We start from the raw sequence: 15660 nt of genomic DNA, 5'->3' as shown, positions 1-15660 counted from the left end.
AAAGGAGAAAAATGAGGGGAAATATAAAGAAAAAATGGAGAAAAATGAGAAATATATATGGTGAAAAATAAAGAAAAAATATCGGGAAAATGAGCAAAAAATAGAGAAAAATAAAGAAAATAAATGGTGCAAAATGAGGGGAAAATGAGGAAAAAATGGAGGAAAATGAGGGAAAAATGGGGGAAAAGGGAGTGGAAAAAATACAGAAAAAATGGAGAAAAATGAGGGGAAAATGGGCAAAAAATGAGGAAAAAAATCAGAAAAATGAGAGGAAAAAATGGAGAAAAATGAGAGGAAAAATGGAGAAAAATGAGAGAAATATATGGTGAAAAATAAAGGAAAAAATGTGGAAAATGAGGAAAAAATGGAAAAAAAACATCAGAAAAATGAGGGGAAAATGATGAAAAAATGGAGAAAAATGAGAAAATATCAGGGGGAATGGAGTGGAAAAAATGGAGAAAAATGAGCAAAAAAATAAAGGAAAAAATCAGAAAAATATGAGGAAAAAATGAGGAAAAATGAGAAATATATGGTGAAAAATGAAGAAAGAAATGAGGGGAAAATGAGGAAAAAATGGAGAAAAATGAGGGGAAAATGAGCAAAAAAAATGAAGGACAAAATGGAGAAAAATGAAAAAAATGGAGAAAAATGAGAGAAATATATAGTGAAAAATAAAGGAAAAAAAGTGGAAAATGAGGGGAAAATAAAGAAAATATATGGAGAAAATGGAGAAAAAATAAAGGAAAAAAATCAGAAAAATGAGAGGAAAATGGAGAAAAATGTGGGAAAAAATGGAGAAAAATGAGAGAAATATATGGTGAAAAATAAAGAAAAAATGTGGAAAATGAGGAAAAAATGGAAAAAAAACATCAGAAAAATGAGGGGGAAATGATGAAAAAATGGAAAAAAATGAGAAAAAATGAGGGGGAATGGAGTGGAAAAAATGGAGAAAAATAAGGAAAAAAATGAAGGAAAAAATGAGAAAAATGTGAGGAAATAATGGAGAAAAATGAGGAAAAATGAGAAATATATGGTGAAAAATGAAAGAAAGAAATGAGGGGGAAATGAGGAAAAAATGGAGAAAAATGAGCAAAAAAGTGAAGCAAAAATCAGAAAAATGGGGGGAAAAATGAGAGGAAAATGGAGAAAAAATGTGGGAAAAAATGGAGAAAAATGAGAGAAATATATGGTGAAAAATAAAGGAAAAAAAGTGGAAAATGAGGAAAAAATGGAGGAAAATGAGGGGAAAATGAGCAAAAAATAAAGGAAAAACATCAGAAAAATGAGGGGGAAAATGAGGAAAAAATGGAGAAAAATGAGAAAAAATAAAAATATGGGAAAAATCAGGAAAAAAAAGATAAAAATGGGCAAAAATAAAGAAAAAATGTTAAAAAAATGGAGGAGAAATGAGGGGAAAATGAGGAAAAAATGATGAAAATGGGTAAAAATAAAAGAATGAAAAATGGAAAAGAAACGGGGGAAAAATAAGGAAAAAATGGATAAAAATGAGCAAAAATAAAGGAAAAAATGTGAAAAAATGGAGGAGAAATGAGGGGAAAATGAGGAAAAAATGTACGAAAATGGGCAAAAATAAAGACAAAAAATGGAAAAAAACGAAGGAGAAATGAGGGGAAACTGAGGAAAAAATGTACGAAAATGGGCAAAAATAAAGACAAAAAATGGAAAAAACGAAGGAGAAATGAGGGGAAACTGAGGAAAAAATGTACGGAAATGGGCAAAAATAAAGACAAAAAATGTAAGAAAACGAAGAAGGAATGAGGGGAAATTGAGGAAAAAATGTACGGAAATGGGCAAAAATAAAGACAAAAAATGTATGAAAATGGGCAAAAATAAAGACAAAAAAAGGAAAGAAACGAAGGAGAAATGAGGGGAAACTGAGGAAAAAATGTACGAAAATGGGCAAAAATAAAGACAAAAAATGTAAAGAAACGAAGGAGAAATGAGGGGCAATAGAGGAAAAAATGTACGAAAATGGGCAAAAATAAAGACAAAAAATGTAAAGAAATGAGGGGAAACTGAGGAAAAAATGTACGAAAATGGGCAAAAATAAAGACAAAAAATGGAAAAAACAAAGGAGAAATGAGGGGAAACTGAGGAAAAAATGTACGAAAATGGGCAAAAATAAAGACAAAAAATGGAAAGAAACGAAGGAGGAATGAGGGGAAACTGAGGAAAAGCGGGAAAAACTCCGGAACGGGAATTCCGAGGCGGAAAAAGCCAAAAAAAAGGAAAATTTTGGTGCCAAATTCGGGATTTTTGCCCCCAAAATGGCGCCCGGGAGGGGAGGAAGGGGCGGGGCCAATGGGGGAAGGGGGCGGGGTTTGTATTGGCGTGCTGAAGCCCCGCCCCTCTGATTTGCATATATATTTTTTTTTTTCCCATGTGGCCCCAAAAGGACCCCGGGACCAGGGGCCCAGGCATGACCCAGGTAATTAATGAGTTAATTAGTTAATTAACCGTTAATTGGGGGTGGTTAATGGGAGTGACTGGCGGGGGTCGGGTAATTAACAGGCTAATTAACTTGGGTAATTAGTGGGGATTATTGGGGTTAATGGGATGAAGGATAACGAGGGCAATTAGCATTAATTAACAGGCAGTCATGGTAATTAGCAGTGATAAATTAATTACCTCTAATCCTGGTGTGGGGGAGGGGCTTTGGGGTCATTTGCATGTGCTCAGGTGGGGATAATGAGGGTTAATTAGCGTTTGTTATCAGTGACGAATGTTAATTAATGCTAATTAGTTAATTACCTGAAGATGAGCAGCATGATTTAGCGAGGGGAGGGGCCATTTCTGAGCTGTAGAGTGGGGTTAATGAGGGTTAATTAGCATTCCTTGTCAGTACTGAATGTTAATTAGCGTTAATTAGCACTAATTAGCATTAATTACCCCCAGGTTTGCAGGACAACTCTGACAACGCCAGGATCTTAGCGTGGGGGCGGGGCCATTTCTGAGCCCTGGGGTGGGGTTAATGAGGGTTAATTCGCATTCCTTGTCAGTGGTGAATATTAATTAGCATTAATTAGCACTAATTAGCATTAATTACCCCCAGGTTTTCAGGACAACTTGGACAAAACCTGGATCTTAGCGTGGGGGCGGGGCCATTTCTGAGCCCTGGGGTGGGGTTAATGAGGGTTCATTAGCATTCCCTGTCAGTAATGAATGTTAATTAGCATTAATTAGCACTAATTAGCATTAATTACCCCCAGGTTTGCAGGACAACTTGGACAACACCAGGATCTTAGCGTGGGGGCGGGGCCATTTCTGAGCCCTGGGGCGGGGTTAATGAGGGTTCATTAGCATTCCCTGTCAGTAGTGAATGTTAATTAGCATTAATTAGCATTAATTACCCCCAGGTTTGCAGGACAAGTTGGACAAAACCTGGATCTTAGCGTGGGGGCGGGGCCATTTCTGAGCCCTGGGGCGGGGTTAATGAGGGTTCATTAGCATTCACTGTCAGTACTGAATGCTAATTAGCGTTAATTAGCGTTAATGAGTTAATTAATCGCCCGCAGGCGAGCAGGACAACTCGGACAACAACACGATCTTCGTGCAGGGGCTGGGCGAGAACGTCACCATCGAGTCGGTGGCCGACTACTTCAAACAGATCGGCATCATCAAGGTGAGCGCCCGGGGACAGGTGAGGGACACACCTGGGACAGGTGAGGGACAGGTGAGGGACACTGGGGACACCTGGGACAGGTGAGGGACACCTGGGGACACACCTGGGACACACCTGGACAGGTGAGGGACACCTGGGGGGAAACCTGGACAGGTAAAGGACACACCCAGGGACACTGGGGACACCTGGACAGGTGAGGGACACCTGGGGACAGGTGAGGGACACACCTGGGGACACACCTGGGACACACCTGGACAGGTGAGGGACACCTGGGGACACACCTGGACAGGTGAGGGACACACCTGGGACACACCCAGGGACACACCTGGGACAGGTGAGGGACACCTGGGACACACCTGGACAGGTAAAGGACACACCCAGGGACACCTGGACAGGTGAGGGACACCTGGGGACAGGTGAGGGACACCTGGAACAGGTGAGGGACACACCCAGGGACACCGGGGACAGGTGAGGGACACACCCGGGGACACACCCAGGGACACACCTGGGACACACCTGGACAGGTGAGGGACACCTGGGGACACACCCAGGGACACACCCGGGACAGGTGAGGGACACCTGGGGACACACCCAGGGATGCACCTGGGGACAGGTGAGGGACACACCCGGGGACACACCCAGGGATGCACCTGGGGACAGGTGAGGGACACACCTGGGACACACCCAGGGACAGGTGAGGGACACACCCGGGGACACCTGGAGAGGTGAGGGACACACCTGGGACACACCCTGGGACAGGTGAGGGAAACATCCAGGGACACACCTGGACAGGTGAGGGACACACCTGGGGACACACCCAGGGACACCGGGGACAGGTGAGGGACACACCTGGGGACACACCTGGGACACACCTGGACAGGTGAGGGACACACCTGGGACACTGGGGACACACCCGGGGACACCTGGACAGGTGAGGGACACACCCAGGGACACCGGGGACAGGTGAGGGACACCTGGGGACAGGTGAGGGACACCTGGAACAGGTGAGGGACACACCCAGGGACACACCTGGGACACACCTGGACAGGTGAGGGACACACCCAGGGACACACCCAGGGACACCGGGGACAGGTGAGGGACACACCCAGGGACACCGGGGACAGGTGAGGGACACCTGGGGACAGGTGAGGGACACCTGGAACAGGTGAGGGACACACCCAGGGACACACCTGGGACACACCTGGACAGGTGAGGGACACACCCAGGGACACACCCAGGGACACCGGGGACAGGTGAGGGACACACCCAGGGACACACCTGGACAGGTGAGGGACACACCCAGGGACACCTGGACAGGTGAGGGACACCTGGGGACAGGTGAGGGACACCTGGAACAGGTGAGGGACACACCCAGGGACAGGTGAGGGACACCCCCAGGGACACACCTGGGACACACCTGGGACACACCTGGGACACACCTGGGACACACCTGGGGACAGGTGAGGGACACCTGGGGACAGGTGAGGGAAACATCCAGGGACACACCTGGACAAGTGAGGGACACACCTGGGACACACCTGGGACACACCTGGACAGGTGAGGGACACACCTGGGGACAGGGCAGGAGTGGCCAGTCAGTGGTCAGTCAGTGCTCAGTGGTCACTCAGTGGTCACTCTGGTCACCCAGCGGTCACTCAGTGGTCAGTGGTCACTCATGGTCACTTTGGTCACTCAGTGGTCAGTGGTCACTCAGTGGTCACTCTGGTCACTCAGTGGTCACTCAGTGGTCACTCAGTGGTCAGTGGTCACTCATGGTCACTTTGGTCACTCAGTGGTCACTCAGTGGTCACTCAGTGGTCAGTGGTCACTCATGGTCACTTTGGTCACTCAGTGGTCACTCATGGTCACTCAGTGGTCACCCAGCGGTCACTCATGGTCACTGTGGTCACTCAGGGTCACTGTGGTCACTCATGGTCACTCGGTGGTCACTGTGGTCACTCAGTGGTCACTTAGGGTTACTCAGTGGTCACTCAGTGGTCAGTGGTCACTCAGTGGTCACTGTGGTCACTCCATGGTCAGTGGTCACTCAGTGGTCACCCAGCGGTCACTCAGCGGTCAGTGGTCACTCAGTGGTCAGTGGTCACTCAGTGGTCACTCTGGTCACTCAGTGGTCACTCAGTGGTCAGTGGTCACTCAGTGGTCACTCAGTGGTCACTGTGGTCACTCAGTGGTCACTGTGGTCACTCAGTGGTCACTCAGTGGTCACTCAGTGGTCACTCACGGTCACTGTGGTCACTCAGGGTCACTCAGTGGTCACTCAGTGGTCACTCTGGTCACTCAGTGGTCACCCCGGGTCACTCAGTGGTCACTGTGGTCACTCAGGGTCACTCAGTGGTCACTCAGTGGTCACTGTGGTCACTCCCCAGACCAACAAGAAGACCGGCCAGCCCATGATCAACCTCTACACCGACCGTGAGACCGGCAAGCTCAAGGGCGAGGCCACCGTGTCCTTCGACGACCCGCCCTCGGCCAAGGCCGCCATCGACTGGTTCGACGGTCAGCATTCCCAAAATTCCTGATCCCGAAATTCCCGAAAATCCAAAATTACTGATCCCGAAATTCCCGAAAATCCCGAAATTCCTGATCCCGAAAATCCCAAAATTCCTGAAATTCCCAAATTCCCAGCGCTCCCCGTGTCCTTCGACGACCCGCCCTCGGCCAAGGCCGCCATCGACTGGTTCGACGGTCAGCATTCCCAAAAATCCCGAAATTCCTGATCCCGGAATTCCCGAAAATCCCAAATCCCTGATCCTTAAATTCCCGAAATTCCCAAAATTCCTGATCCCCAAATTCCTGAAATTCCCAAATTCCCAGTGCTCCCCGTGTCCTTCGACGACTCGGCCAAGGCCGCCATCGACTGGTTCGACGGTCAGCATTCCCACAATTCCCAAATTCCCAAAAATCCAAAATTCCTGATCCCGAAATTCCCGAAATTCCTGATCCCGAAATTCCCGAAAATTCCAAATTCCTGATCCAGAAATTCCCAAAACTCCCAAATTCCTGATCCCGAAATTCCCAAAAATCACAAAATTCCTGATCCCGAAATTCCCAAAACTCCCAAATTCCTGGAATTTCCAAAATTCCTGATCCATAAATTCCTCCAATTTTCCCTTTTTTCCTCAGAATTCCTCCTTTTCTCCCAAAATTCCTGCTTTTTCCCCTAAATTTTCCCCTTTTTCCCCAAATTTTCCCCGTTTTCCCAAAAATCCCTGCTTTTCTCACCAGAATTGCTTCTTTTTCCCCCAAAATTTCTCATTTTTCCCCCAAAACTTCTTTTCCCCCAAATTTCCCCTTTTCCCCCAAAATTTCTCCTTTTTCCCCAAATTTCCCCTTTTCCCCCAAAATTTCCCCTTTTTTGCCCAAATTTTCCCCTTTTCCCCCCAAAATCCCTGCTTTTCTCCCCCAAATTCCTGCTTTTCCCCCCAAATTTTCCCCAAATTTCCCCAAATTTTCCCCTTTTCCCCCCAAATTTTCCCCTTTTTTCCCCAAATTTTCCCCTTTTTCCCCAAATTTTCCCCTTTTCCCCCAAAATCCCTGCTTTTCTCTCCAGAATTCCTGCTTTTTCCCCCAAATTTTCTCCTTTTTTCCCCAAATTTCCCCTTTTTTCCCCAAATTTTCCCCTTTTTCTTCCAAAATCTCTGCTTTTCTCCCCCGAATTTCTGTTTTTTTCCCCCAAAACTTCTCCTTTTCCCCCAAATTTTCCCCTTTTCCCCCCAAAATTTCCCCTTTTTTTCCCCAAATTTCCCCCTTTTCCCCAAAATTTCCCCTTTTCCCCCAAAATTTCCCCTTTTTTTCCCCCAAATTTCCCCTTTTTTCCCCAAATTTTCCCCCTTTTCCCCAAAATCCCTGCTTTTCTCCCCAAATTCCTGCTTTTTCCCCCAAATTTTCCCCAAATTTCCCCAAATTTTCCCCTTTTCCCCCAAATTTTCCCCTTTTTTCCCCAAATTTTCCCCTTTTTCCCCAAATTTTCCCCTTTTTTCCCCAAAATCCCTGCTTTTCTCCCCACAATTCCTGCTTTTCCCCCCAAATTTTCCCCTTTTTCCCCAAATTTCCCCTTTTTTTCCCCAAATTTTCCCCTTTTCCCCCAAATTTTCCCCTTTTTTTCCCCAAATTTTCCCCTTTTTCCCCAAATTTTCCCCTTTTTCCCCAAAATCCCTGCTTTTCTCCCCAGAATTCCTGCTTTTCCCCCCAAATTTTCCCCTTTTTCCCCAAATTTCCCCTTTTTTCCCCAAATTTTCCCCTTTTTCTTCCAAAATCTCTGCTTTTCTCCCCCGAATTTCTGTTTTTTTTTCCCAAAACTTCTCCTTTTTCCCCCAAATTTTCCCCTTTTTCCCCCAAAATTCCCCCTTTTTCCCCAAATTTCTCCTTTTTCCCCAAAATTTCCCCTTTTCCCCCCAAATTTTCCCCTTTTTTCACCAAAATTTCCCCTTTTCCCCCAAAATTTCCCCTTTTCCCCCAAATTTTCCCCTTTTCCCCAAATTTTCCCCTGTTTTCCCCAAAATCCCTGCTTTTCTCGCCAGAATTGCTACTTTTTCCCCAAAAAACTTCTCCTTTTTCCCCCAAATTTTCCCTTTTTTCCAAATTTTCCCCTTTTTTCCCAAATTTTCCCCTTTTCCCCAAATTTTCCCCTGTTTTCCCCAAAATCCCTGCTTTTCTCGCCAGAATTGCTGCTTTTTCCCCAGAAAACTTCTTCTTTTTCCCCAAATTTCCCCTTTTTCCCCCGAAATTTTACCCTTTTTCCCCCAAATTTCCCCTTTTTTCCCAAATTTTCCCCTTTTCCCCCCAAATTTTCCCCATTTTTTCCCCAAAATCCCTGTTTTTCTCCCCAGACCTGCTGCCTTTTGCCCAATTTCGGTGTTTTTCTCCCCAGGGAAGGAGTTTTCGGGCAACCCCATCAAGGTCTCGTTTGCCACTCGCCGCGCGGATTTCACCCGGGGCGGCGGCGGCCGCGGCCGGGGCCGGGGAGGTGAGCGAGCCCCAAAATCCCCGTCTTTCACCCCAAAAATCTCTTCTGGTCCTAAAATCCGCTTTTTCTATCCCAAAAAATCCCTTCTTGTCCTAAAATCCCCTTTTTCTATCCCAAAAAAATTCCTTCTTGTCCCAAAATCCCCTTTTTGTATCCCAAAAAATCCCTTCTTGTCCTAAAATCCCCTTTTTCTATCCCAAAAAGTCCCTTTTCTAAAATCTGTTATTTCCACCCCAAAAAATCTCTTCTTGTCCTAAAATCCCCTTTTTTCATCCCAAAAATCCCTTCTTGTCCTAAATCCCCTTTTTCTATCCCAAAAAATCCCTTCTTGTGCTAAAATCCCCTTCTTTCACCCCAAAAATCCCTTCTTGTCCCAAAATCCCCTTCTTTCACCCCAAAAATCCCTTCCTGACCCAAAATCTCCTTCTTTCACCCCAAAAAATCCCTTATTGTCCCAAAATCCCCTTCTTTCACCCCAAAAAATCCCTTCCTATCCCAAAATCTCCTTTTTCCACCCCAAAAATCCCTTCTTGTCCTAAAATCTTCTTCTTTCACCCCAAAAAATCCATTCTTGTCCCAAAATCGCCGTTTTTCTCCCCGTTTCTGCAGGGCCCCTGGGCCGGGCCGGGTTCCTTTTTCCCGTTTTTCCCGTTTTTTTCCCAAAATCTCCGTTTTTCTCCCCGTTTCTGCAGGGCCCCTGGGCCGGGCCGGGTTCGTTTTTCCCGTTTTTTCCCGTTTTTTTCCCGTTTTTTTCCCAAAATCCGTGTTTTTCTCCCCGTTTCCGCAGGGCCCCTGGGCCGGGCCGGGTCCGTTTTTCCCGTTTTTTTCCCGTTTTTTTCCCGTTTTTTCCCAAAATCCGGGTTTTTCTCCCCGTTTTCGCAGGGCCCCTGGGCCGGGCCGGGTTCGTTTTTTCCGTTTTTTTCCCGTTTTTTTCCCAAAATCTCTGTTTTTCTCCCCGTTTCCGCAGGGCCCCTGGGCCGGGCCGGGTTCCTTTTTCCCGTTTTTTTTCCGTTTTTTTCCCAAAATCCGTGTTTTTCTCCCCGTTTCCGCAGGGCCCCTGGGCCGGGCCGGGTTCCTTTTTCCCGTTTTTCCCGTTTTTTCCCGTTTTTTTCCCAAAATCCGTGTTTTTCTCCCCGTTTCCGCAGGGCCCCTGGGCCGGGCCGGGTTCGTTTTTCCCGTTTTTTCCCGTTTTTTTCCCATTTTTTCCCAAAATCTCCGTTTTTCCCCCCGTTTCCGCAGGGCCCCTGGGCCGGGCCGGGTTCCTTTTTCCCGTTTTTCCCGTTTTTTTCCCGTTTTTTCCCAAAATCTCCGTTTTTCTCCCCGTTTCCGCAGGGCCCCTGGGCCGGGCCGGGTTCCTTTTTCCCGTTTTTTTCCCGTTTTTTCCCAAAATCGCCGTTTTTCTCCCCGTTTCCGCAGGGCCCCTGGGCCGGGCCGGGTTCGTTTTTCCCGTTTTTCCCGTTTTTTTCCCGTTTTTTCCCAAAATCTCCGTTTTTCCCCCCGTTTCCGCAGGGCCCCTGGGCCGGGCCGGGTTCGTTTTTCCCGTTTTTCCCGTTTTTTCCCATTTTTTCCCGTTTTTTTCCCCAAATCCGTGTTTTTCTCCCCGTTTCCGCAGGGCCCCTGGGCCGGGCCGGGTTCGTTTTTTCCCGTTTTTTCCCGTTTTTTCCCGTTTTTTCCCAAAATCCGTGTTTTTCCCCCCGTTTCCGCAGGGCCCCTGGGCCGGGCCGGGTTCGTTTTTCCCGTTTTTTCCCGTTTTTTTCCCAAAATCCGTGTTTTTCCCCCCGTTTCCGCAGGGCCCCTGGGCCGGGCCGGGTTCCTTTTTCCCGTTTTTTCCCGTTTTTTCCCAAAATCTCCGTTTTTCTCCCCATTTCCGCAGGGCCCCTGGGCCAGGCCGGGTTCCTTTTTTCCCGTTTTTTCCCAAAATCCGTGTTTTTCTCCCCGTTTCCGCAGGGCCCAGGCGGGTTCGTTTTTCCCGTTTTTCCCGTTTTTTCCCGTTTTTTCCCAAAATCCGTGTTTTTCTCCCCGTTTCCGCAGGGCCCCTGGGCCGGGCCGGGTTCGTTTTTCCCGTTTTTTCCCGTTTTTTCCCGTTTTTTTCCCAAAATTTCCGTTTTTCCCCCCGTTTCCGCAGGGCCCCTGGGCCGGGCCGGGTTCGTTTTTCCCGTTTTTCCCGTTTTTTCCCAAAATCTCCGTTTTTCTCCCCGTTTCCGCAGGGCCCCTGGGCCGGGCCGGGTTCGTTTTTCCCGTTTTTTCCCCATTTTTTCCCAAAATCCGTGTTTTTCTCCCCGTTTCCGCAGGGCCCCTGGGCCGGGCCGGGTTCGTTTTTCCCGTTTTTCCCGTTTTTTTCCCGTTTTTTTCCCAAAATCTCCGTTTTTCTCCCCGTTTCCGCAGGGCCCCTGGGCCGGGCCGGGTTCGTTTTTCCCGTTTTTCCCGTTTTTTTCCCTATTTTTTCCCAAAATCTCCGTTTTTCTCCCCGTTTCCGCAGGGCCCCTCGGCCGGGGCGGGTTCGGCTCCGGCGGCTCCGGCGGCCGCGGCGGCTTCGCGGGCGGGGGAGGGGCCCAGCAGCGAGCCGGAGACTGGAAGTGCCCGAACCCGTGAGTGCCGCACTGGGTTATACTGGTTTATACTGGTTTATACTGGGAGCGACTGGGGGGGACTGGGAGAGACTGGTTTGGACTGGTTGGGACTGGTTTGGACTGGGATATACTGGTTTATACTGGGAGCGACTGGGGGGGACTGGTTTATACTGGGTTATACTGGTTTATACTGGGAGGGACTGGGATGGACTGGGTTATACTGGGTTATACTGGTTTATACTGGTTTGGACTGGTTTGGACTGGGATATACTGGTTTATACTGGGAGGGACTGGGGGGACTGGGTTATACTGGTTTATACTGGGTTATACTGGGTTATACGGGGTTATACTGGGTTATACTGGTTTGGACTGGGTTATACTGGGTTATACTGGTTTGGACTGGGTTATACTGGTTTATACTGGGAGGGACTGGGGGGGACTGGTTTGGACTGGGTTATACTGGGAGGGACTGGGGGGGACTGGGTTATACTGGTTTGGACTGGGGGGGACTGGTTTGGACTGGGATATACTGGGTTATACTGGTTTGGACTGAGTTATACTGGTTTGGACTGGGTTATACTGGTTTGGACTCTGTTTTACTGGTTTGGACTGGTTTGGACTGGGTTATACTGGGATATACTGGTTTGGACTGGGAGGGACTGGGGGGACTGGTTTATACTGGGATATACTGGTTTATACTGGTTTGGACGGGGGGGGGACTCGTTAATACTGATTTATACTGGTTTGGACTGGTTTGGAGCGGGATATACTGGTTTATAGTGGTTTATACTGGGATGAACTGGGCTGTAACTGGGATGAACTGGGAGGGTCTGGGGTGGGGACGGCGTTTGTCTCTGGCTGTGACGTCACCGGCGGCGCTGTGACATCACTGATGACGTCACCGGTGATGTCACAGGGAGTGCGAGAACTCGGAAACATTTGGGAGGGAACTGGGATGGAACTGGGACGGACTGGGATAAACTGGGATGAACTGGGATGAACTGGGAGGAACTGGGATGGACTGGGATGAACTGGGATGGACTGGGATGAACTGGGAGGAACTGGGATGGACTGGGAGGGACTGGGATGGACTGGGAGGGACTGGGATTGAACTGGGATGAACTGGGATGAACTGGGAGGGACTGGGAGGGTCTGGGGCGGGACAGAGTTTGTGTCTCTCTGTGACGTCACCGGCGGCGCAGTGACATCACTGATGACGTCACCGGTGATGTCACAGGGCGTGCGAGAACTCAGAAACGTTTGGGGATAAACTGGGATAAACTGGGATGAACTGGGAGGGAACTGAGATGGACTGGGATGAACTGGGAGGGTCTGGGGCGGGGCAGCGTTTGTGTCTCTGTGATGTCACCGGCGGCGCAGTGACATCACTGATGACATCACCAGTGATGTCACAGAGCGTGCAAGAGCTCGGAAACGTTTGGGGATAAACTGGGATAAACTGGGCTGTAACTGGGATAAACTGGGATGAACTGGGAGGGACTGGGATGGACTGGGATGAACTGGGAGGGACTGGGGGGAGCTGGGGCGGGACGGCGTTTATGTCTCGCTGTGACATCACCGGTGGCGCAGTGACATCACTGATGACGTCACCGGTGATGTCACAGGGCATGCGAGAACTCAGAAACATTTGGGAGGGAACTGGGATAAACTGGGAGGGACTGGGAGGGACTGGGGCGGGACGGCGTTTGTCCCTGGCTGTGACGTCACCGGCGGCGCTGTGACGTCGCCGATGACGTCACCGGTGATGTCACAGGGCGTGCGAGAACTCGGAAACGTTTGTGGATGAACTGGGATGGACTGGGATGAACTGGGAGGGAACTGGGATGAACTGGGAGGGAACTGGGATGAACTGGGAGGGTCTGGGGCTGGACGGCGTTTGTGTCTCTCTGTGACGTCACCGGCGGCGCAGTGACGTCGCTGATGACGTCACCGGTGATGTCACAGGGCGTGCGAGAACTCGGAAACGTTTGTGGATGAACTGGGATGGACTGGGATGAACTGGGAGGGAACTGGGATAAACTGGGAGGGACTGGGATGAACTGGGAGGGTCTGGGGCGGGGCAGCGTTTGTGTCTCTCTGTGACGTCACCGGCGGCGCAGTGAGGTCACTGATGACGTCACCGGTGATGTCACAGGGCGGGTGAGAACTCGGAAACATTTGGGGATGAACTGGGATAAACTGGGATGGACTGGGAGGAACTGGGATGAACTGGGGCAAACTGGGATGAACTGGGATGGACTGGGATGAACTGGGAGGAACTGGGATGGACTGGGAGGGTCTGGGGCGGGACAGCGTTTGTGTCTCTCTGTGACGTCACCGGCGGCGCTGTGACGTCACCGATGACGTCACCGGTGATGTCACAGGGCGTGCGAGAACTCAGAAACGTTTGGGGATGAACTGGGAGGGAACTGGGAGGAACTGGGAGGGAACTGGGATGGACTGGGATGGAACTGGGGCATGACGGCGTTTGTCCCTGGCTGTGACATCACCGGCAGCGCAGTGATGTCACTGATGACTTCACCGGTGATGTCACAGGGCGTGCGAGAACTCGGAAACGTTTGGGATGGAACTGGGAGGAACCGGGAGGAACTAGGATGAACTGGGATAAACTGGGATGAACTGGGAGGGACTGGGGCGGGACGGCGTTTGTCCCTGGCTGTGACGTCACCGGCGGCGCAGTGACATCACTGATGACGTCACCAGTGATGTCACAGGGCGGGCGAGAACTCGGAAACGTTTGGGGATGAACTGGGGATGAACTGGGAGGGAACTGGGATAAACTGGGATGAACTGGGAGGCACTGGGAGGGTCTGGGGCGGGACAGGGTTTGTGTCTCTCTGTGACGTCACCGGCGGCGCAGTGACGTCGCCGATGACGTCACCGGTGATGTCACAGGGCGTGCGAGAACATGAACTTCTCGTGGCGGAACGAGTGCAACCAGTGCAAGGCGCCCAAGCCCGAGGGGGGGCCCGGGGGGCCTCACCTGGGCGGGGGCGGGGCCGGCAAGTACCCCGGGGGGGGCGGCGGCCGCGGCGGCGGCGGCGGCGGCAACCACCTGGGTAAGGATGGCGCCCGAAACGCGCCCGAAATGTGCATGAAATGTGCATGAAATATGTCCAAAACGTGCCCGAAATGTGTCCAAAATACGCACGAAATACGCCCAAAATATGTCCCAAACGTGCCCAAAATACGCACAAAACGTGCCCAAAATATGCACAAAACGTGCCCAAAATATGTCCAAAATACGCACAAAATACGCCAAAAATACGCACAAAACGTGCCCAAAATACGCACAAAACATGCCCAAAATGTGTCCAAAATATGCACGAAATACGCCCAAAATATGTCCCAAATGTGCCCAAAATACGCACAAAACATGCCCAAAATATACCTAAAATATGCACAAAACGTGCCCAAAATATGCACAAAACGTGTCCAAAATATGCACGAAATACGCCCAAAATATGCACAAAACGTGCCCAAAATGTGTCCAAAATGTGCCCAAAATATGCACAAAACGTGCCCAAAATGTGTCCAAAATATGCACGAAATACGCCCAAAATATGCACAAAACATGCCCAAAATATACCCAAAATGTGCCCAAAATATGCACAAAACGTGCCCAAAATATATCCAAAATATATCCAAAATATATCCAAAATATGCCCAAAATACGCCCAAAACATACCCAAAATATTTCCAAAATTACCCCAAAATATACCCAAAATATACCCAAAATATATCCAAAATATGTCCAAAATACACCCAAAATACATCCGAAATATACCCAAAATGTGCCTAAAATATACCCAAAATACGCCCAAAATATGTCCCAAACGTGCCCAAAATACGCACAAAACGTGCCCAAAATATACCCAAAATCTGTCCAAAATGTGCCCAAAATATGCACAAAACGTGCCCAAAATACGCACAAAACGTGCCCAAAATATACCCAAAATCTGTCCAAAATGTGCCTAAAATATGCCCAAAACGTGCCCAAAATATGCACAAAATGTGCCCAAAATATGCACAAAACGTGCACAAAATGTGCCCAAAATACACACGAAATACGCCAAAAATATGTCCCAAACGTGCCCAAAATACGCACAAAACACGCCCAAAATTTACCCAAAATCTGTCCAAAATGTGCCCAAAATATGCACAAAACGTGCCCAAAATATGCACAAAACGTGCCCAAAATAGGCACGAAATACGCCCAAAATATGCACAAAACGTGCCCAAAATATACCCAAAATCTGTCCAAAATGTGCCCAAAATATGCACAAAACATGCACGAAATACGCCCAAAATATGTCCCAAACGTGCCCAAAATACGCACAAAACGTGCCCAAAATATAGCCAAAATCTGTCCAAAATATGCCCAAAATATGCCCAAAATATACTTAAAATACACCCAAAATATTTCCAAAATTACCCCA

The 15660-nt window shown here is 48.8% G+C and overlaps 1 protein-coding gene across 1 annotated transcript in view; it reads left to right on the top strand.

The window, feature by feature from the left end:
* Window positions 1–15660, top strand: part of LOC137465656 (RNA-binding protein FUS-like) — a 33119-nt gene that overhangs the window by 12266 nt on the left and 5193 nt on the right. Inside the window, exons 4-9 of the mRNA XM_068177721.1 lie at window positions 2417–2449; window positions 3537–3643; window positions 6031–6160; window positions 8535–8630; window positions 11110–11218; window positions 14117–14223. Of these exons, the coding sequence (XP_068033822.1) occupies window positions 2417–2449; window positions 3537–3643; window positions 6031–6160; window positions 8535–8630; window positions 11110–11218; window positions 14117–14223 (582 nt within the window). The remainder of the gene's footprint in view (window positions 1–2416; window positions 2450–3536; window positions 3644–6030; window positions 6161–8534; window positions 8631–11109; window positions 11219–14116; window positions 14224–15660) is intronic.

The sequence above is a fragment of the Anomalospiza imberbis genome, unplaced genomic scaffold (genome assembly GCF_031753505.1).
Source record: "Anomalospiza imberbis isolate Cuckoo-Finch-1a 21T00152 unplaced genomic scaffold, ASM3175350v1 scaffold_100, whole genome shotgun sequence".
Lineage (NCBI taxonomy): Eukaryota > Metazoa > Chordata > Aves > Passeriformes > Viduidae > Anomalospiza > Anomalospiza imberbis.
The sequence above is the reverse complement of the archived record's forward strand: the minus strand, read 5'-3'. Positions and strand labels throughout refer to the sequence as shown.